The 23,180-nt window shown below is 46.9% G+C and overlaps 1 protein-coding gene across 1 annotated transcript in view; it reads left to right on the top strand.

Annotated features, from left to right (window-relative positions):
- Positions 1-23,180, top strand: part of LOC119462461 (intraflagellar transport protein 88 homolog) — a 73,490-nt gene that overhangs the window by 516 nt on the left and 49,794 nt on the right. The window contains 9 exon segments of the mRNA XM_049672990.1: positions 245-340; positions 4,660-4,764; positions 11,830-11,932; positions 13,479-13,593; positions 14,558-14,813; positions 16,967-17,037; positions 18,613-18,699; positions 19,951-20,050; positions 20,173-20,259. Of these exon segments, the coding sequence (XP_049528947.1) occupies positions 245-340; positions 4,660-4,764; positions 11,830-11,932; positions 13,479-13,593; positions 14,558-14,813; positions 16,967-17,037; positions 18,613-18,699; positions 19,951-20,050; positions 20,173-20,259 (1,020 nt within the window).

Here is a 23,180-nt window from a genome sequence, read left to right as displayed (position 1 = left end):
AACATCTTTTGCGCTCGCTGAAAAAATGTTTTTTGCCTGTCAGATTTATGAATGCACCAGTACTTGTCCGTTTCACAAACGGAAGGCGTGTTTTCCAGCACCTTGCAAACAGCTTTTTCTTTGCACTTTTTATATAGGAGGCACTTCAAGTTAGCGTCCACAAATGTAGACACAGTGCCTCAGTGAACCAGGAACCGGATTTAAATAGCGCGAATAGTCTGCTTTCTTTTCCTTCTACCTTGAGTGCAGTCCCGAGGAGAGACTGAAGCAACTGGAAGGCGCCGTCATGGAGCTGGTGGAGCAGAGCTCCATTTCCGCATCCAAGCAGCAGTACAAGCTGGTGGGTGGTACCGCGATTTTCACAATTCCTTACATCATGTCTAAAGTGTAACAGTCTCTTTAAGTTAGAAGAAAGCGAACAATGTTACAAAGTTCTTGTAAGAGATGTGATTTAGAAGAAAACTAGAGATTGAATCCCGAACTCAGCTTAAACGCATCAAAATGATTGTTGTCTAAGGAAACTGCTGCTCACTGCACACCTGGCATGGATGCTTTCGGGCGGTGAGCGTCTTACTATGGGATTTCATAACGTCTGTGATGCGCTTATTTCAATTATAAAATATTTCCTCCTGAGTTTGGAACGAATGCCGATGGAAATTAACGCGCTCGAAAGCGCAGGGAGTGCAATTAATTTTTTTTCTGGCTCTTCAACTGTGAGTGGGAAAGAGTCCTTTCGAACAGTACGTAGGAACTGCCCGACATGAAACAGACGATATGCAGGGGCCAGTAGCTGGGGCACGCGAACTGACATGTTAGGCTTTGTTTGCTCTTTACGTTCCCCTATTACCGCCCCGAGTCAACTGCAGACTACGGGCAACGATGATGAAGCGTTGTGCCAGAATGAGCTGGGAAGTCTAGACGTACGGGACGCGCAAGGCATCTTGATGCGCCTCACAATAGCCATCCCACACGTCATTTTCTTGGGAAGCGTAATAAGAAAGAGCTGCAAAGTGACGCACAGTGCCACGTTCGGTTCTTGCTAACGGGTGAGGTGCGCCAGCTTTTGCCCTAACAGCCCACCAGGGGCGGAATCTTATAACGGTATCGAATGCGAACCATTCGCTTGCCCTCACGGGATTTGTCAGAATTGTGGTTGCGTCAGCGGTCGTCAGAGAACGCGGGGTGGTACCGCAAATTTTGAACACGTCACGCAGTCACGCATCTGTCAATCATTTTCAAAGCGAACTCGCCGTCGGCCATGAGTGGAACTGGCGAAGAGGTAGTCCGCTTTGGCTTCCGTTGCTGTGGCTTGGCTGTTTGCTTGCGACCTTGGCCGCGCGCGCGGGCCGTGCCGCCTCGGAGACTCGCGGGCGGTGCGCGCGCGTTGATTATCTCTAAGGTACGACTACATACACACGAAAACATAGCGGCGCCCCTCATTCGTTGCCTCGGGATGCTCTCCCGGACCCGTCAACGACTGGATTTGCTAGACGCGTTTTCAGAGCTGACAGATATGGAGTTTCGGCGTCATTATCGCCTGTCAACAGGAACCGTCCGATGGCTGTGCGACGACATCATAGAAAAAAGAACAAACTTTCAAAATTTCCGCACAACTGATGGTGATGTGGCAATGTACAATAAAGGAATACGTCAACACGCGATGATACTTGAAAGCTTTCCGGACAATATTTAAATAATAGTTCATATTTATTGAACAAGAAGAAGCATTTCGCAATTTGTCGACTAACTCGTCATATGATGACGTACACTTCAGAGGCGGCACCCTGTCGTTTATTGGTCGCGTCCTCCCCGTCTTCCACCTCCGTGGCTTGGGAGTGGCCTATTTAGTGACGTAAGCGGCGAAGCGAACCGGTTCGCATTCGGAACCGTTATTAGATTCCGCCCCAGAAGTTGCTGGCGTGTCGCCTTTCGGTGTGTGCAAAGGACAGGGAAAATCATTGTTCGTTCCGTTTCTTCGTTCCGTAGTTAGTGATCTAAAACTTGAGAGAAGCGACACTAGACGTGCTTTTGTGGAGATAAGAAGATAGTTTCTCCTTTTCTGAGGCTTACATAGGCACATCGGCGCAAGGACGCACTCTAGAACGAACCAGCACGTACGTCTGCAAATTACTAACTTGGTTTTCACACGAGTGACATGACAGGTATCGCATTCAACACAACAAAATGGGAGTAGGTGTGAGAAGTGGAAGCAGGTGAAAGTTGCGCGAACTATCGCCACCTACCCATTACTCCTAGAACAAGAAAATTTGGGATCGTGCAGCGTGTCGTCGGACAAATATGGACCACGCATAGGAAAGCTTTCAATGTATGCTCATTCGAAATGAGGTATCTATCGCTTCCCGTAAGAAGGATCAACAACACAACATATGCGTGCAATGTGGCAACTTAAGCAGTACACATTCACTGCATTATGCGCCAATTAGACTTCCTTGCCAAATGTCAAGCGCATTTAACCACGTCACTATCCTTGTATGTCACACTTACGCCCGTTAAACATCTATGCGGAAACAAGCAATTGGCATGTCATATAAATTCGAGTCGAACGGAGGCCGTAGGAATCATGCTGTTGCCGCCAAATATTCGTCGTCACGGTCGCCATCGCCTTGATGCCATCGTCAAACACACGTACACTCGCATTTCACGCACAAATATGTAATTTCCACAAACGTGTTCGTACACCTGGTAACGCTTTGCAGAGCCCGAAACAATTCTGGGTTAACAACCTGCAAAATGTTAAACAGGCAATTAAGTCTCCTTGCATGCATTGAATGCGAAGGCATTCTCACTCTTCCACGCGGTACATTTCACTTGGTTATGTGCTCAAATTGGGAAAGTCAATTTTGAGGGTAGGCCAACCAAATTTGGAGGTAGACCAAGTCAGTTTTGGGAGCGGCAAGGTCGATTTTTAACGTTGGTCCATTCAATTGTCTAAATGGCAAAGCCAATTTTTCGGGTGTGGGCCACCCAAATTTCGGGGGTGGGCCAAGTCAATTTCGGGAGTGGGATTGGTCGGTTTTGAACACGGGTCAATTAAAAAAAATTAAAATTAAATTATGGGGCTTTACGTGTCAAATTTACGATCTGATGATTGTGCGGCACGCTATAGTGGGGGAGTCCGGAATGACTTGGACCACCTGAGGTTCTTTAAGGGGCACCTAAATCTAAGCGCACGGGTGTTTTCACATTTCGCCCCGATCGAAATGCGGCCGCCGTGGCCGGGATTCAATCCCGTGACCTCGTGCTTAGCAGCCCAACACCATAGCCACAAAACGACGGCGGGTCAACTCAATTTTCGAATTTATTAAAGTAAATATTTTGAGTTTGGGCCACCCAAATTTCGGGGGTGAGCCAAGTCAATTTTGGAAGAGGGCAAGGTCGATTTTGAACATGGCACAACTCAATTTTTGAATTGGGCAAAGTCAATTTTTGGGTTGTGAGCTACCCAAATTTCGAGGGTGGGCCAAGCCAATTTTGGCAGTTGGTTTTGAAGATGCGTTAACTCAGTTTTCGAATTGGGCAACGTCAGTTTTTGTGTGTGGGCCACTGTAATTTCGGGGGTGGGCCAAAACAATTTTTGGAGTGGGTCGGGTCGATTTTGAACGTAGGTCAATTGAAGTTTAGAATTAGGCAAAGTCAATGTTTTTGGGTGTGGGCCAAATCAACCTTGGCGCCACGGCGCCGTGGCTGTTCACCGTGGAATTTCGTTGTGCGAGCCGCAGCAAGTCTAGCGCCGGGAACGTGACGTCATCACTTGGTCACGTGGGTTTTCTTCCAATCGGATGTTAATGCCGGACTCTTGGCGGATCTTGCGCTTCATGTGTCATATGAGGTTTTCGCCTTAAAATGCTTTGCATAACATCGATTCTCACGGCGCGTGGGATCTGTGCAAATATGATTGTACAGTCATGTGGTTATATGTGATAGTGTTCATTTACATTCTACATTATCAGGTTGGAAATTTCTGTTCGCAGTGTGCGGCCTTCCATTTCTGTCGAGTCTCCTCAGAATGTGTCCTTGTACGTACGTGTGTCTATTCCTCATCGCTACAAAAATTATTTTCGTGATGTTTCATTACCTTGCCTCGAAGCTTTAGTTCCTGTCTTAATCGTGCATTTTTTTTCAAAATAAAGTACGCACGTTAATATAAACCTTGCTTGGAATTCAGTAAAGCTTTATTTCTAAGAGCTATTTGCCATTGTACGACCACCTTCGCTAACAATATGTCCGCCGTCACGATAATCTAACATTTGGTCTTACGAAAAATTCTAGAATAAGTGTACTATAATTATGGGGAATGATTTTGTGCTGTCTGCGACGAGACTTTCTACCACTTTATTGCACTAGTAAAATTAGCACGCCTACAAAGAGCCGTAGTCACTTTTGCATGATAACTAAACCACTTTATTTGGATGGATAAGAGTGGTTGCAACAACGAATCTCCCCAGATACAACGTTTCGACATGTCTCCGTCAGGTTAGCAACTGATTTCCTTAGCAGCGTTAACGTACGTATGCGTAGCTTCGTTACCATTCACCTCAAGGCTCCCTTTTTTTCTGCACTGTTCAGTCTTGTTTGGAACACTTCTTCGGAATGCTTAGCCGCGTCCACGGCTGTTCCTTTGCCATTTTTTTGTCGCAGGCTTTGGACCAGGCCAAGGACGCCGTCGCCAAGGAGAGGAACCTGTCGCGGCAGCGAGAGCAGGCAGCCTCCGAGGTTCCACCGAACCTTGACCTCATGTACTGCGTGAGTGCAGCACGCACGCGCACGCTTCGCCTCCTTGGCGCAAGTTTTGTCTTTCAGGCGGTCATTAGTGCTCGAAACGAAAGTAAGCTGCCTTACAAAAGTTTGCGCTGAAATTCAATAGCTTTCCCCGGAAACATTTGTTGACGGCTGCGGCCGGGACTCGACAAGAAATGTTCAGGATGTCAACGAACACTTTTAAGTCTTAGACTCAGAAGTGCTTGTTCCAAAGGGGTGCGTACAGGTCCTTGAAATCCTTGAAAGCCATTGAAATTGAAAACTGCGTTTTCAAGGCCCTTGAATGTCCTGGAATTTTTTTCCTTCCTTGAAAATCGTTGAATTTCGCGAGCAATGCACTCTGATATCGGCATTGTGACCTCCTTTCTGTGGTAGAACGCCGTCGATCTGATAAACTCCCCATTTCAGAAACAATACGCTGGCGCGGGCACATATGGTTCCGTTTTGCAGAACTGCCCGGGAAAAATAACAGGCTTCACCGCGTCAAACCGCGAACGGAGCGAGAGACCCGTGCTGCGCTTCGGTGCTTGCTCGGCTGGCACTGTTCCCGCTGCTTTCCTCACCCTATCGTTCGTTTCACTCCTCCCGCGTCCGTCTGCCTTATCCCACTTTCGCTCTTGCGCGCGAGCTGAAGCTAGTGAAGCTAAAGAAAGCTATATTGGAGAGCAACTTTACCACTGATGCTGAGTGCCTTTCGGTGGAGGTTTGTTATTATATTATTTATCACAATATAAGTGCAATAACATTACCGTATTTTTCGGTCTATAATTCGCACCTTTGTATAAGACGCACCCCCCTCAAAAAGGCAGTTTTTCCGAAAAAAAAAAGATATATAAGTCGCACCGGTGCATAAGACGCACCTGTTCTTTCGCTAAGCGATTTAAAATAGTTACAGTGACGTTTCGCTTCGTGAACGCGGGTCACGCGCAAGTGTTCGGGTGCCGTAAGGTACGGCCAGGCTAGCGGCAAAAAACGCGCGCGTCATGCCGCGAGCGGCAAGTTGCCGCGCGTCAGGGCCTCGCCGCGAGGCCACCGTGGCAAGCGCGTCTCGCCACGCGGTAGCACGATAAGATCTCCCGCGCTCTCCGAACGCGTGAGCAACATCGCGAGCGCTCGTTGTTTCATGCGAGAGACGACGATCCTCGATTAAAAACCCGGCGCGGACCGTTTGCGGTCCGGTCAGGGCTAGGTCAGCTGGTATACCCCCCGGGTAAACGATGTTTGCGTCACTAGCGCCAATTTGTCCCCTGGTGTTTGGTAGGCCAAACTGTGAAACCAATAAACAATAAAAAATTGCTGATGCTGCTATGGCAACGCTTTTGTTGATGAGAGAGGAGGAAACGCCGAGCTGCTTGTCGTCTGCTATGCGCTCGACGAGCGCGCGACCGCTTTGTGAGCCGCAAGCGGAAAAGAGCACCGCTTGCATCTTTTTTAGATTGTGTTGCTGCTGCATATACTGTTTTCTACAGCTTTCGGTCGCTAATTTTCTCGGACGTTGAGCACGTCCACGAAACATTTGTTAGGAAATATTTCTCAGTTAAAATGCACGCGAGCTAGCAAGCTCGAAGCGTGACAATTTTGTTTGAGCAAGAAAATTGAGTAGTCGGAAAATGTGGTGTATTCACTGATTTTATTAGCAACGTATTGCAAACGATACAACTCAATACATACCACAATAGCACAGAGCTGTGTAATTCGTACAGTAAATACAAATGTTGGCATCTGTATTGGTTACACAAACATAAGAGAAGTCTTCACACAATTCATCGTATATAGATTATCGCTGCAGGGGTCACCACGTTCATTGGCTGTACACAGTACAATTCACCACAAACGAAGGTTCATAGTAACACGTTCGTGAATAATGAACTGATCATGCAGAGCAGGTGACGAGGACGTTGAGCCCAACATTGCCAGCTCCTTTTTCTTTTTCCATCTTCTGGAAATAAGGGGGAAATGAGCAGCATTTTAGGTCACATGTTTTAAACAAGTCTCAGCACTTTTTTCGCAAAATGGCGCTTCCAACTTATGCGGGTCAGCTTCGATTGTGTATCTTTGCATGACTTCAACTAAAAATATTCCTCTAAGAGACATTAAGCTTTGCTCAAAGTTGCATTGCTATTGTACAATTACGTAACATGTTTAGCATTGGTGTTGTCTCATTAGCTGGCTAGGAACATTGTAGTATTGCAGTTTCTTTTTTTAATTTACTTTCGCTTTACCATTGCCTACACAGCCCACAAGAGGTAATTAAGTCAAAATAATTTAAAAGCTGCTCTGCGCCGGCACGCGCACACCTGCTCCTGTAAAATTTCTACTATACAACGAAAATTATGCAGATCGTTGCAGCGTGTACCCAAGACTTAGCTTCGTCGTATTGAATTGTGCGATTTTACGTACCACGATGCGTGCGTGAGACACGCCGTAATAACCAACTGCGAAATATTTCGACCATCGGCGGCGTGCGTTAACTTCGGCCCTATCGAAACTCAATTTATTTCTGCGACCTCGTGTTTCAAAGTGTAACGCCATGTCCGATAAGCGACAACGGCGGGCGACAGATATGCCGCTTACAGCAAGGCCAAGTGGGCTGCGTCTTCTTACGAGCGTGAATTCTGTCGTTGTGAAAAGAAGATATTCGCATCTTTCGCTGCGTCAGGAAGCTGGAAAATATTCGCAGCGTTAGCTACACCAGCAGTTTGGAACACCCTTTACCACGCATGATCATCGAATATTAAGTAAAAACGAAAAGAACGCAATTCCCTGGAGCACGCGCAACAAATTTCGCGGCGTAACGTCACACGAAGCCGTAGCAGACGACATGAAAAAAGAAAGAAAGAAGCGCTCCGTGCTGTTCGCTTTTGCGCCGTATCTTGCATACTAGTTCTACACAAAGCAAGAATGCACGCCGCCTGCCTTAATGCCCAAAATCAACAAGTCGGCCTTTGCATACCTACAACCTGGACGACGCTCTTTTGGCCGGCAGGGTGGTCTTGAGCCGAACCAGCCGTGGCTTCTGTGGCTTCTGCCCGGGAGGGTCCTGGAAGATAGGGTAGAAATCGGTCTCGGTTAAGGAGGTAGCGAAGGAAGGCAGTTGTACATTAAGCTGGTTGCATGAAATCCAATGTAAAGGACACACCTTGAACTCATGCTTAAATATGGAACGTGAATTATGTATCAAGCGATAAGGCGCGTGAAAACGAACTACAAATGCTCACACATTCGCAACCGCTAATAAATTGTTTTTCTTACCCTCGTCGATCGGGGACCCCACTTCCACTGCAGCAGTGGGAACAGCCGTCCACAGGAGTCGTGTTTTGGCAGGGTCGGCGTAGGCATTTTCAGCGAAGTGTTCCGAGCAGAGGCGGTAGCCGTTGTACATTTGCTCCCGTGCGAGTCCCTCAAGATCTGCTCTTTGGGCGTAATTCCGCCATACGTCACACCTAGAAAATGAAACAGGTACCACCATGAATATCAATAAACAACACATAAAAGCGACACTAATATATAGAGTGCTAAAAAGCGAGAAAATATGTCACGAGTTCAAAAGTGAAGCGAAGCTCGCCCTTAGCGCAGGTAACATGAACTTCTCGTGACACGGAATGTAAGCAGTCGCTCGTACGTAATTATTTTGGGGCTTCTTTCTTAAACATTCAAATGTGGTAATGTCACCCCAAGGAACTGCTCGTCGGAATGCTCTGAAGTCGAGCCAGTTCGTCGAATAAGCGCGTTCGGCGAACATATATATACTTTGCAAGATTTCTTCGCGAAGAAAAAAAATGCAGGTCCACCGATAAAAAAACCAATACCGAAGCGAAATTTCCGTTTGAGCGTCAGCTGGCATCACCAGAAACTGTCCACAAGTAGCTTTACATGCTTACAACGTTACTGAAAAATGCGCAGTGCCAGGAAAAAGAATGACTGTAAAGCAAGGGCAGAAATGTTTCGGTTCGCTCTGTGGCCGTTTTGATAAGCACAGCACATGATTCTTCGTACCGAAAAAAAGTGTGCTTACCTTTCGTCCGCTGGGAAGCGGAAAAATTTGGCTGCGCTGTTCCTTCCCGAGTTGCGGCACCAAAGAGCAGCACAACACGCCTTGTGTCCTGTGCCTAGTTTCGCCGACATTTTCAGATGTTCGCACTCACAAACACCAAAATTGTCGCTTTCCTGCAATTCTAAAAAGTTTCACACGTGGACAGCGAAAAGGGCTGGAGCAGACGAACGGAATGGTAGCAGACGAGATAAGAGCGAGAGCGCCGCCCTTCGGCGCAACGAAGGCCGAGTCTGGATAAATATATAGGGTGTTAAAAAAACGAAAATGGCCAAGGACATATTTTTTCAACACATAATTGCATAACTTAACTTTATTCATGCGTAGGTTGGAAAGGTAGGGCCACACATGCAAAAGTTGCTGAATTTTCGCTTCCTACCAAAACAATGGCGGACGCTTTATTTCAGATACCGAAACTAGTCGAAGTGTCCGGCCCCTGGTCCGGTTGTGATGGCTCGTGACGTCACCCTCGTCGCTCTTGATTGGTTCTTCATCTCGCAGCACGCGGCATTTGCCGCATAAATAGGTCTCGAACCCATTTCGCGCGGCACGCCGCAAAACCCCCGATTCCTGCCGCTTCTGCCGCGCGCGGCATGACGCTTAGCCGCGTGTTCTTGCCGCTACCATGGCCGTACCCATATATTTCCACTCCAGGCGCATTTCTGCCGTCGTGGTTGCCGCGATGTTCCGTATTAAGTCCAAGGGCGATAACATCGTCCCCGCGAGTGAAAGCGTGCGACGGTGAGCCGAATCGCGCACAAGGGAGGAAAACGGGAAGGCAGCTCGGGAGGCGGGTGGGGGGCTGCCTGTACTCTTGTGCCTGTACTCTCGTAGCAACTGCGTAGTTTGCGCAGCGGCGCGCGCCGTATCTTGACAGCGATCTGCAGATTCGACCACTTCGGGGTCGATCGACTCGCGGTCAGCCTACCGCCGCCTGCGTTGCTGCTCCATACTTCTCGCACGGCGCTCGAGAACTTGATCACGAGAACCCGGTACCTCGATAGCGCGCACAGAACCCGTAGCAATTAAGTCAACCAGCGCGCTTCGCGTGGCCATAACATCGGATCCGATTTTGACGGCAGATTCCCCCCCCCCCCCCCAAAAAAAAAAAAGAAAAAAAAAAAGAAAAACATGCTTAACCTTGCACTCGGCCGCACAACGCTTGAAACAGTGAAGCTGGGCGATCGTAGCCCAGTATTTTCCGGAAGTTCGCGCGAACTTTTCATCTTATTACTCATGATGATGTTAATTTATTTTCGCGCGTCTCGGAATTGCAGCCGTCACTGCGCGTTGCATAGCGCAGCTTGCAACACCGACACTGCGTTGCTATGCCGACAACGCGTTCCAACAGACCCGCTCCGTGAAAGCGTCTCTCTCTCGCTCTCGATCATATAGCGCGCAAAACCTCTTCACCTCGCAGAGCAGGACTCCATTCTTTCTCTAATCATATCTTTCAGTCCCCATCCCCCTGTGCAGCGCGGTGGAGGTGTCCTCTATAATGAGACAGTTATCGTGCTGCACTTAACCCAAACTTTCACCCCTTTCCACTAGAATCTCCTTCTTTCTCTCGCAGAGCACGAGCGTGCGAACGCGCAAGCTGTGGATGAAGACGACAACGCTCGAACGCAGTCATATGGCTCACTTAAATGCATGCTCTGCGAACGTCTAATAATTCCATCCAATAAACAAAAAAAGTGGCTGTATAGCCTAGTGGTTACGACGCTCGCCTTGGGACCGGGGGTACGCGGGTTCGAATCCCGCCTCGGCAAGAAAGTTTATTTCTTCATAGTTTCTTGATACGAACCACGAACCACGGCTGGCTTAAACAGCTTCGCTGTTAAAAACGTACATAGGTCGCAAAGTTCTATAAGACGCACAGATGAAAAAATTTAGAAAAGACGCGTATTATACGCCGGAAAATACGGTATACTGAATGTTTTGGAAATGTTTGATGAAGCAACCCAGCCAATACTGCAGAAGCCCGCGCAGCTGTTGTGAGTGTTGTGTTAACTTTTAATATAGCGGTATCGAGAAATGATCAAGAGAAGACATGTTTTACAAAACTGCAATATACATCTATTTGTTATAATATAATGGATGTGTAGCAAGACTACACTGAATGGTTTGGAAATGTTCGGTAAACTTGCGTAGTTAATACTGGAGAAGTCAGAGTAGCTGTTGAGAGCATTAATTGTGTTTTGTGAACTTTCTTGGTATTGTTGTGAACTTGCAAAGTGATCAAGGCTGGACATTATTAATATCATTGGGATATACATTTATATATTTTTATTTTAGTGCAATAACCCTACGCTGAATATTTTGAATATTTGTGGTAAACTTTACCCAGTCTATACTGGAGAAATCTTAGCCGCTGTTGTAAGCGTTCATTTTGTGTTGTGATCTAGAGAAGTTATCAAGGCTAGACATTTTTATTATAATTGTGATATACATTTATTTATTGTAAGTGAAATAAAACTATTCATAATTGGAAATGTTAAAGAAATCCTACTTTGGGGAAATACGCTTTGAGTCCTTGAAAAACTTGTGACAGGTCCTGGAAAATTCTGGAATATCCTTGAATTTTTGCCTTGGAAACCTGTACGAACCCCGTGAGAGGAAATGTTAGGATGGGTATTTTGAGTACTTACGCTTTGGTTCACTCACGGATATGCTTTTGATAAGTGAGAAGGCGGATGTAAACAAAGGACGAACAGAGAGAGACGGTAATACAAATGACGACTGGAGATCAGAGCCTAGCAAAATCCCTCACACGAACTCCTTCAGATGCTTAGGGAAGGACGAAGAAGGGGCAGAGCTTTCCTCGTTGCGGGTGTGAAAAGCATCAGGTCAAGAAGGAATGCCCGTGCTTTATTTATCGCGTTGTACCTGTACCTTCTCTGTCCTCATTTTATGTGGGTATGTCAAACAGCCCAGGTTACGAGGGAACATTAAGTGTAAAGGAAATGTCCGACCCGGTTCGTATACGGTATTCCTGGCAGGCGCTGTTCAACCTCGCCGTGCAGTACACGAACAACCAAATGTACACCGAGGCTCTCAGCACATACCAACTCATCGTCAAGAACAAGGCCTTCTCCAACGCAGGTAGGGGCCCAGCCACTTTTCTCTTCGACACGAACGTAGCAAACAGTGTGGAAACGGTTGATGCATTTACGCGTTTTCATTGAATTGAGTTGAAGAAGCGCCAAGGAGTTGTGACAAATGCTGTGAAAATACCTACTGTATTATCAGTGGACACGCATAGATGAACTTACTGCTTGCAGAACGCTAACTGATTAACCGACCAAAGAGGCTGCCGACTGCCTTCCGATATTCACACACACAAAAGAAGAAGAATAAAAAAAAAGTGAGTACGTTCACACTCTTTAAGTAGTGTTGTACATGTTAGCAACGGCCGGCGGCCTTTACAAACGAGAAGCTTTGTGAATTTTGGCCCCAGAACTTTTAAGATGCTTACGTCTAAACGCGCATATCTTACATAGAAGTGAACGGCCGCCCTACAAGAAAAAAACGAAAGAACAGAATGGAAATGAGAAAAAACCTGCCCCTAACCAACTTAGCAATTTTGAAACACAGGTACGTTTTGTGTGAGATTGCTTATGTGTGCATTACTCGCGGAAATACAGCGTGTAGCATGATATTTGTTAGCTCTAATGCACCTGCCGCGGTAGCTCAGTGGCTATGGTGTTGTGCTGCTGAGCTCGTGGTCACCTGTTTGATCCCAGCCGCGGCGGCCGATGTTTCGATGGGTACGAAATGTGAAAACGCTCGCCTACTTCGACTTAGGAGCACGTCAATGAACCCCAGGTAGTCATATTTAATCCGGCGTCCCTCACTGCAGAGTGCCTCAGATTGTCGTTCTGGCTCGTAAAATCCCAGAGTTTATTTTTAGGGGCGAAGCTCCTTAGGGTGTGGGTCGTTCCCTCCTCTGTAGTAGTAGTAGTAGTAGTAGTAGTATGTAGCCACCTCTAGTTTATGAATTGCTCAATAGATGGCGTTGTGTGTCCGTAGTCACCTGTAGTTTTATGAAGTGTTCACTAGATGGCGTTCCGGTTCCGGTTCCACTTCCGGTTCCGGCACCACTTTGCGCGAGTTCGGTGCGAACGTGGGCAAAACGCCGACGGCGTCGACAACAGTTCTGCGCGTTGCTGGTGCTGCTGCATGTCCAAGTTTATACAGCTGATAAAACTACCTTGAGTCGACCCCATTGCTGCTTCACATACTACTCAGGGTTCCCCTACGGGAAGATGGTGTAATTTTCTCTCTCGTTCCCGACGCGCGCTCTCTTTATCTCTCGTCCGTAGCTGTGGTTTACCCGAATGATCCCCCGGTGCTTCGCCCACTCGTCATCATTCACTTCGTGGATATGCTGTGTTTTTTTAGTGCATACGCGTCTCGTCGGCTCTTCGAACTTTACGCAGAGCAATCAAACGTCTCCATTGTCACGTGTGCTATTGCATTTAGTTTGATGGAGCATGGTCGCATGTACGTCACACGAGCCATCGTTGGCGCGTGTGTACTCTTCCCTCACACAGTGGGAGTGCCTAAACCTCACGTGAAGAACTTGATGTTGTAACAGTAACATAGCAGTAGGTCACATACGTGCGCTTACGTGTGGCGTCTGTTTCAGGTCGCTTAAAGTTGAACATGGGCAACATCTACTTCTACCAAGGAAACTACCCTAAAGCCATCAAGTTCTTCCGTATGGCACTGGATCAGGTGCCGAACACCCATAAGGACATGAGGTAGACAGCGAATCATGTTTCTGACAAAGTTTAACATTTCTCAATATATTTGTTTGTATTTGCATATACAGCTTTAAATACGTGTAAATGTACAGAGGGCGTGGTTGTCCCTGATAACTCAATTGCTTCGTGATATTGGCGGCATGACTTGCGTGTCGTTCATCCTGACACTTTCGGACACTTAACGCAGAAGTTTAGAGAAAGAGTGACAGGAAAAGGTGGTACTTTAGTATGTTGGGGCAGCGTGCCACCACATGCGCGCACTTGTTTCACTGCGATGCATACCCAGACATGCACCAGTGTTCAATTGTGCGGAAAATATGTGCAGGCACTGCGGTCGTTCGAAATGACAGATATCGGTTAGGATTACCACGTGCTTACGTGCACGCACATGAATGGACACATCATTCGTATGCGTGGGCACTTTAAAGTTTTGACCTTGAGTTTGTGCAGCGACCCATCATGATTACAATCCTACCGTTTACAGGCCGTTTTAAGTGACCTATTTGCGTAGGAAAAGAAAAGAACGTTGCTTCGACAAACAAGTTTTAAACGAATACCGATACGAAAGGTTTCACATTTTAAAATGACTGATATGAAAGAATGATATAGCAACAAATCACGGAAACCATAGCAGATCTTCCGAGCAGTGGCCAACATTACGAAACTGTGATTTTCCTCAAGGTGCAGTAGTAGGGGATTAAACTTTTGCTAGAGTATGAACAGACTCTCTTCGTCATCCTTCGTTTTAGCTGTGTGTCAAGCATCTTCTTATGGCGCCTTGGTTTCGTGTTTTGTGTTCTGAACCGGAGGCTGTTGGCTTGATTCCACATGTTCTAAACACGAAAGACGTGAAAAACTCACGAGGACACCTACCGCATGTGGTCTCCAAGCCATCTCCTTCGGCGTGAGAATCGTGCGCACGGAGTCTCGCCAACTGAAGCAAGGTGACTGCGCTGTGCAGGTTGAAGATCATGAAGAACATCGCGTTGGCCTTCGTGCGCATGGGCCAGCTGGTGGATGCTGTCACCTCGCTCGAGTACATCATGGCCGAGCGGGCAGACTTCCGCACAGCGTTGCACCTGGTCGTCTGTCAGTATCACCTCGCCGTCGGCGCGGCAGTGGGTGGCGGAGCAGACAAGGTTCGCCGAAGCTTTCTCAAGCTGCTCGACGTGGCCCCAGAGCAGATCGACGAGTTCGACAAGTACGAGCCGTCCCAGGTATGCATTCACTGGCAAGGGTTTAGTTTCGACCTTGCTGGTACATCTATCTGTTCTAGTGCAAAACGAACAGAAGTCGAGAAGTACACAAGCGATACTTTCATAATGGTTTATTAGGAACCGGACTGAGGCTTTAACCCGTTGTTAAAAGTAACGCTCGTGCGTATTTCGACATTTGTCTGTTTCGTCTCAAGTTTGTGTGCTGAGTGGCAGAACAAATTTCAGTGGCAATAGAGTTTCCTTTTAGATGAGAAGTATCTTATGGTCGGGGCTATGTCCCTCCCTCCGCCATGCGGCGTCCACACCCCTACTGCGCATGTACGCCAAGCTCCGGCTTCCGGAAGCCGGAACCAGAAGCCGGCTTCCGCTTCCGGTTACGGTTCCACTTCCGATTTCACTTCGGTTCAAACTTCCGGTTCCGCTTCCGGTTCCGGAAGCCAGCTGTCGGGTTCCAGAGAATGCTTCCGGCGTTTTGGCTGAACGATCCCCCGGTGCTTCGCCCACTCATCATCATTCACTTCGTGGATATGCGGTGTTGAGAAGAGGGCTCGAGCCGCTGCCACGAAACGGCAGCGGCGACCGGCCGATCCCGAACTTCGGGCTCGCGAAGCCTAAAGGAAACGTCAACGCCGCAGAGAAGCTGCTACTGATGCAACGAGGGCTCGCGTAATGGGAACTTGAGTCGATCCCATGGCAGCTTCGCATACTACTCAGGGTTCCCCTACGGGAAGATGGTGTAATTTTTTTTAAAGAGTTGTTGTTCCTAATATCCCGAAACAGCACAGCGGTTATCAAGGACGTCGTAGTGGAGGGCTCGGGATTAATTTTGACAACCTGGGCTTCCTTGACGTGCATCAGGGCACGACACACGAACGCTTTTTGCATTCCGCTTCTATCGGAATGAGGCCACTGAGGGGCAGGAAATCGAACCCGCGACCCAGTGCTCAATAGCGCAATGCCTACGCCCAAGATCCACAGCAGCTGCTTGAAAAAAATTGTACTTCTGACAAAAGAGTAAATGAAATGAGATTATTTGCGGTAGTATTTGTTGCTTTTTCAATATTTGGTGTACTTTTGGCTTGTGTGTGCTTTTCGCTTTGAAGTATTTCACTGCCTTATTTATTCGTTTACTGTATGAACATTCAAGCAAGTGTATGGACATTCCAAGCGCATTTCTGCCGTCGCCGTGATGCTCCAATATAAAGTCCTAGGGTGATAACACCGTCGCCGCGCGCTGAATACTGTATGTGCAAGTGAAAGCCCGCTAGGGGAGCCGACGATCGCGGTTCAATGTAGCCCGCGCAAGAGATGGAGGCTGAGAGCAAGCGCGCTGTCTTTCGTCGCGCGAAGGGCTGTCGGGGGATGGGAGGGAGGACGGGGGGGCAGGCGGTGTTCTCCGACAGCAACTGCGCATTTGGCGACCGCGCGCATGGGGAACCGACGATCGCGTCTCATTCTGGCGCGCGCGGGTAGGGCAGCGGGGAGGCAGCGGGGGCGGCGTTCTACTCCGGCACCAACTGCGTACTTTGCACGGCCGCGCGCGCCTTATCTTGAAAGTGATCTGCAGGCGGCTCATAGCTTTGTGTGCGCAGTGTTCTCGTCGCTCAGTTAGCGTTGAAGTGATACACAGATCGAAGGTCATTTCTCTCACTGCAGCTGCCGCGTTTCCTGACGCCAGCGTTTTGAGAGCGAGTGTCCGCGGTCATCGAGTGTGATGTGTTCATATTTGCCTATGCACGCTAACACCATGCTTGTTAATTCAGTCAGTAAGCGATTATTACCAGGTTTATACGGCCGATAAAACTACTATCCTTACTTCGTATAGCTGTCTACTAATTTTCTATCGCAATCGATGCTTCGCCTTTTGGGCGGAACTGCGGAATTTTTTTTTTATGTAACCACTCCCCTCTGTAATGCTTCGGATTGGAGTGTACAATAAATGAAATGAAAAGTAAGTGATGGCGATATTCGATTTCATTTTGATGAAAGCAAATATTAAAAAAAGGCTAACACCTTTTTGTAAGATTTTACGGGGAAGGCAGCTTCTGCACCCTTCAAAAACGAACTTACATTGCATGTACATTACACATGTCGCTGGCGTTTAGTATACGTTCAGACGCTCTCATTCGTGTATTGTGTTTTCTACCTTTCAGGGTGACCCAGCCGAGATGCTATACTATGAGGAGATAAAAAATGACTCGTTACAGCAGATCGAGCGGGAGAGGTGAGCGGCAGTATTGACAGCGTCATCGATAACCAATCAGCCATTTTGATGAGAGCTAACGCTCCCGTCTCTGTACTTCAAAGTAATGCCAAGTGAAAGAAATTGTCATAATCGTACTGCACAAACAGACATGCCTCTTCTGTGCCGCACGGTTCACAGGGTGGTACGATCATTTTTGCTAGATGAAAGTATAAATATGGCGCTGGCGAATCACATACATTAATGTTACAATGTGACAAGCCAAGTTAATCGCGTGTGTCTTGTTTACAGCCACTTGGAGCACATCTACTGCATTTTGTTGGACTAGTTCTTCACGTGACTCAGCATGTGTCCATATAGCACAGGGGGTTCGCGCAAGCGCTCTTTTTATCCTGCAAGAAAAGCTGATCGGCTCAACACTTTGTGAATGCATGCGCGCTAGGGGGGAATGCTTTGAGATGTAAGCCGCGCCCAAGGTAGATAATTTAAATCTGTGTTAAAGTAACCAATCATATACGTGTTAATGGTATGTAATTGATAGCGGGATCATCTGCATAGTTCGCTATTACCCGCGGGATCTTGACAGGCGAGGAAACGTGTGCTGCGCGCTTCTACTCTGACTTTGGTGATCGAGAACACTAGGATGCATAAGAGTATACTCTCGTTTGGCGACTGCGGAGCCGATTTTTAATAAACTGGGTTCGACAAAAAAAGCCAGGCTATAGTGATTGGCAGTGGCCACTTGTCTCTAATTTTGACTGCTTGCGATTGTTTAACGTGCACACAATGCACGGTACATGAGCGTTATTGTATTCCGCCTCCGTAGGAATAATGCCACAGTTTGTATGAAGGGGTGGGTCAAATGAAAACGGAATGCCCGGAGTTGTGGACATCGTATTGTATAATATGTTGTATCTTGTATGAAGTTGAGTGTACTGAAACAACAACAACAACAACAACAACAACAACAACAACAACAACAACAACAACAACACAACAACAACAACAACAACAACAACAACAACAACAACAACAACAACAACAACAACAACAACAACAACAACAAGAAAGGACATTATCAGCGTTTCTTTTATAATGATACTCAGCTTCATACAAAGAATGATACAATTTGATGTCCACAACTCCAGGGGTTCCATTTTCATTTGATCCACCTTTATAGTTGCAAGTCAAACACCTAGGGTGGCCTGCACGACCGTTTAATAGCGAAAATAATAACGAATTTAAGAACGCGTTCTTAAATGATCCCTAAAAACTTCCTAGTCCGCACGAGAACGCATTTTTAATTCGTTATTATTTTAGTTAATTACATGTTATTGCAAGCCACCCCCCGTCCCGTGGTCAGGCAGGGAACGCCATCGCCACTGAACCACGGCAGGTGAAGTGTGATATCGGAATAACAGAGCGAATCTGGCTGAAACATTTTTATGGCCATTTACCATTTCCGTAAGCTAACTGCCGAAGTTATCAATAAGCCGCTTCTCTTTACATGCGATTTCCACTATCTATAGCTACACAAGTGAGTACGTGTGCACACTCGTAGAAGACACAAACCTCGTGCCATTTTTTCCCCCACAGAAGACAGGAAGCCGAATGGTGCATCTCAACAGCCGCCAAGCTCATCGCCCCTGTGATAAGCAGTTCGTTTTCTGAAGGCTACGAGTGGTAAGCTGCGAAGCCATACCGCGACTGTATTGAATATGCGTCACGTATCCCTTATGGTGTTTCCTGTGTCAATCCTGCCTTCCCTGCCTCGGGCTGCATCTGTAATCCTATTGCACTCATTACGATTAGCATGGCTGTTGGAAAAATTCCTGGCAGTGATCTGTAAATCTTGAATGCTGTTAAAACCATCCCCGTTCATGGTACTATTTTCATACACAGTCCATACCAATCCCGCGTTCGTTTGATGGAGCATAACTAAAAAAAATGCAAGAAACGAAAGACTTTAGGATTTAGGTTAGGATTTCTTGCGGAACTTGTCAATAGGAATGTTGCTGTTAACCCCTAATCGGATTTACCGCGTGGAGTTCGTTTCCCCTTAATAACAAAAATGAGCTCTCGTAAGAACAAACGAACGAGCTTCGACAACTAGCTAGGCTAATTTTGGATGTTGATGAGGGACTTGTTTAACAATGGCAGCTACGCCGAAGAGGATAGTGTAGCAGAGGTCTCCGCATTAATTTTGGCAGCTCACTGCGGTTCTCGGTAGCGCACGAAAAATGCAGAACACGCATTTTTTTGCGCACCACACCCACTATTATGCTCGCGTAAAGTCTGATAATCGAACCAGCCACCTCGCGATATCGCTTCAATTTCTTATTCGTACAATTTTTTGTTATTAGACAAGGCACGAATATATTCAGTCTCAGCCGATGGGTGCGTTCAGTTTCAAAACGCTTGACTCTCACCTTGGTTGCGCTATCAACATGGCATGCGATAGTTGAAAATACGAGCTCTTCTTGATATGCTTAAGTTGGGTCTGTCTAACCGAATTACAACTGAAATTGCACAGGATAAGGATGCTTTCGTATCAACTGCACGAGAAGTTAAAAGAGCAACTAATTTACGATAATCGACCATGCCACTGCGCACGTGACCAATATTGATTAAAGAACATAGGATCAAGTGTTGCTCGTTCTGGAAAATTCCGGGCGTTAAGCACAAAAGCTGTCTCATTTAAAGATGTTGGAGCGTGGGGAATGCATCACAAGCTGCATTGCAATGCGCATTGCTTTGCATTGTGAGATACGGTCTGGTGTGCCTGCATGTGGTGCCGAAGGGTGAAGTATTGTTTAATAGTTTTCACAAAATATAACGCACTTCACTGTGGCTCGAATATTGTACTATTCGCACATACATATGCATGTATGCATGCCTATTTGTACGTGTATCGTACACGTTGTTTTGCCGTAGGTGTCTGGAGCAAATCAAATCATCCGCTTACGCCTACATCGCGAACGATCTGGAAATTTGCAAGGCTGTCGCTTACCTGAGGAAACGGGAATTCAATCAGGTGGGCATGAATGTCTCAGTTGTGTGAAAGTAACCCCTGCTGCAGCACAGATCGCTGCTGTGGCGCAGCCTTGAAGGCGACCGCACAGACGTGCAATACAATTCCATCCTCGAACTACGCAGGCAATCGAAACACTGAAGGCCTTCGAGAAAAAGGACACGAAGGTTGCCAGCACTGCCGCCACGAACCTCTCGTTCCTGTACTACTTGGTAAGTATATACTGCCTCGGAATGTTATCGGGCGCTCTTCATCCTGTGGGCACCAAAACTTGGGTTCAATGCTTTCGAAACAAGTGCATGTAATAAGGCGATCGTGCAAAATATTTTTTTTCAGAACTTTTTAGAGAATCACAGCGCAGCAACATGAAAGAGAAAACCATGCAGGAAGACACGCGGTTGGCAAAGTATGATCCTGGGAGAAAAACTCGCGCATTTCGTCATAGACACTTGTAGCATTTCTCTACACATGTTTGGATGCTTGTGCTTAGCGCAACTAAATCACCGCACATGCTACAATATTTCGCAAACGAGGGTTGCACTGAACTTAGCTTTAGTGGTGCTTGGGTGCTTGTTGAATGCCGAAATACCGAGTCAGCTGAATATTATATGCATGCTTAAAAGTTGCTGCGACCTACCGAAGACGAGAGCACTTTTGGTGAAGTTGTAAACATTGAAAAATTGTGCAGAAACCATGAACGGTGACTGTTATGTAAGCGAAAAATTTGCCGACTATCTGCTTGCTTCGCTGCAAATGACGTCAAAAGGACGATAGTCTTCTGCCGCCCCTGATACGTAACACCCTCTCTTCACCGCCACGTAACACCGTCACTGCCACGGTGCTTCCTTGTCATTCACTCTTTTACCGCTGCTGACGTAGGGGCATGTCCGTCACGTGCTTTACCAATGTCAAATTTTTTTTCCCCGCCTAAGTTTAGCTTGAGTGCCATCAACTCGGCGGTATAAGCTAAGAGGTATTGAAGGACTTCGTACCGCAGCATTTGCTTTCAGTTAGCTCTTTTGTTTTGATATTATCGCGCGATATTGTTTTCCCTGCCTGTTGCTTTGAATATATAGCTAGGAACACACTTGAACACATAACAGGGCAGCGCGATAAACACGGACGAAGAAAGGTTCATACACAGGATGGGCGCACACTTCCAACTATATTTCAGAATAAAAAATGTGCGCTATTATACGGTAACCGAGGCTTTCTTGTTCTTGTTCTATTGCCGTGTAAAAGCGCACATTCCAAGATTGCAAAAAGGACCATTGTGATGCTTTGTTGTTCGGCATTTGAGAAATCCTGCCAACATAGGGTTAATGAAAGCCTTTTACACCAGGCTGATCGCCTGAGCAATGCTGGCTACCCATAACATCTGATTTTAACTTCCTGTGAGCGTGTTTTGCAGAACTTGAAAGTGAATGGAAAGAAAAACCAGCTTAGAGCTGCAAAAAGGCCGTTTGATGCAATGCCCTAGGTGCACTATGTGTCACACAATTTGAAGAAAGTTGCCAATCGGTTTGGGGTAAGAACAGTTTGTACCGCTCCATGCAAGTTGCCAAAGTGTGCGCAAAGATGTGCAAAGAAAGGTGCATTGTGTGTAACAAACGGCACGCCAAACGCTTCACAGAGTGCGCTTCGGCTGTCGTTTACATTATCCTTTTGTCTTGTGAAAGAGTATACATAGGTTTGTTTTCACGAAAGGGCCCGAGAGCATAGCTGGGCTGTACGCAGTAAAACCGATGGTTGCTTGATATTCATTGTAAGCGGTGTGGGTGCACGCCGAATATTGAAAACACAGCTTTCCTATCCAGATCAAAGGACACACTGCAAATGGAGGTCATAGAAGCTTATTTTATTGCTAAGAATATTGACAAATGCTAAGCATGGCTTCGGTTAATTTACTTGCAAAGAAGCTGCATTTTCAGATGGTTTTGTTTAATTGCCACACAGTGTTTGTTCCTTTGAATCATCGCATCATGTTTTTGCAGCTCACGTGATAGATTCGTCTACGTATCCGCGCATGTCTGTGACGCGATTCATTTGGCATACATGCTTACTATGGGGTGTGTCTCTAATAGGGATTACATGGAAGTGCTTAAGTCTTTACCAAAATTGTGTGGCACGTGTTGACTATATATGTGTATTGATATACGGCTCGCTTTCTTGTTCTGAAATATAGTTGGAAGTTTGTGTCCGTTCTGTGTACGTACCTTTCTTGGTCATCATCATCATCACCGTGAAATCTTTATTTTGACTGATGAGTTTGGAGCACGTAGGCTCCTGATCCCCCGTACGACCCCCCTGTACTCATGCGTTTATGTTGCTTCGGTCCATATACTGCTGGCAGCCCAGTCGGTAAGAGGGGTCGGCACTACCGGATCTCCGGAGAGTAGCAGGGTCTCCCAGTCGTCCCAGGTCTTCAGGTGCTCTAGGACCCACGGGAGAGTATCTGCCGGTTAATAAGAAAGGATATTGAGAGCAGAAGCGCGAGGTTCAGGACAGAGTGTAGAGCCTGAAGTGAGGAAAAGTGGTGATAGTGAGAAAGAATGAGAGGAGAGGGGAGAGTGTGTGTTTGTAACTGGAGCCAAGGGTTGCTTGTCGATTGCTAAGGGATTTGTGCGGTGGAGGGTGCAGCTGACGCGCCACTTTGGAGGCCTGCATTAGCCCATTGAAAGTGTGAGCACGCTCCTTCGTGAATCCTGGATCCGAGTCCGTGTTTTTTGCGCTGCCCTACTATGTGCTCAAGAATGCACCAACTAGCCCAAACAAGAGCTTTAGGCACACGTATATATTTCACTGTCGTGCCAAGCCATGCATTTAAACTTCAAGGTGCCTTTAGCAGTTTGTTACTGCCTGCAATGGCTGCCAGTCAAGCCCACTGCTGCTTTGGCAGGCCTGATTCTTGTAGCGTTTCTCTAGACGCGTGTAGTATATTACTATTATTATGATTGCTTTACGATCGTGCTCGTGAAAGATGATTAGACAAGTAAAACATGCCGACACGCGCCCGTTGCGAAGGGATGTGTTAGGTAGGAAATGTCTGCATTTGTGGCTAATTAGGTCATTAACAGGGCTCTTAAGTTCTCACAAAAGTAAACACGCAAGGCGAACATGTCGTTCTGATTTT

This window comes from Dermacentor silvarum, chromosome 8 (assembly GCF_013339745.2).
Source record: "Dermacentor silvarum isolate Dsil-2018 chromosome 8, BIME_Dsil_1.4, whole genome shotgun sequence".
NCBI lineage: Eukaryota > Metazoa > Arthropoda > Arachnida > Ixodida > Ixodidae > Dermacentor > Dermacentor silvarum.
The sequence above is the reverse complement of the archived record's forward strand: the minus strand, read 5'-3'. Positions and strand labels throughout refer to the sequence as shown.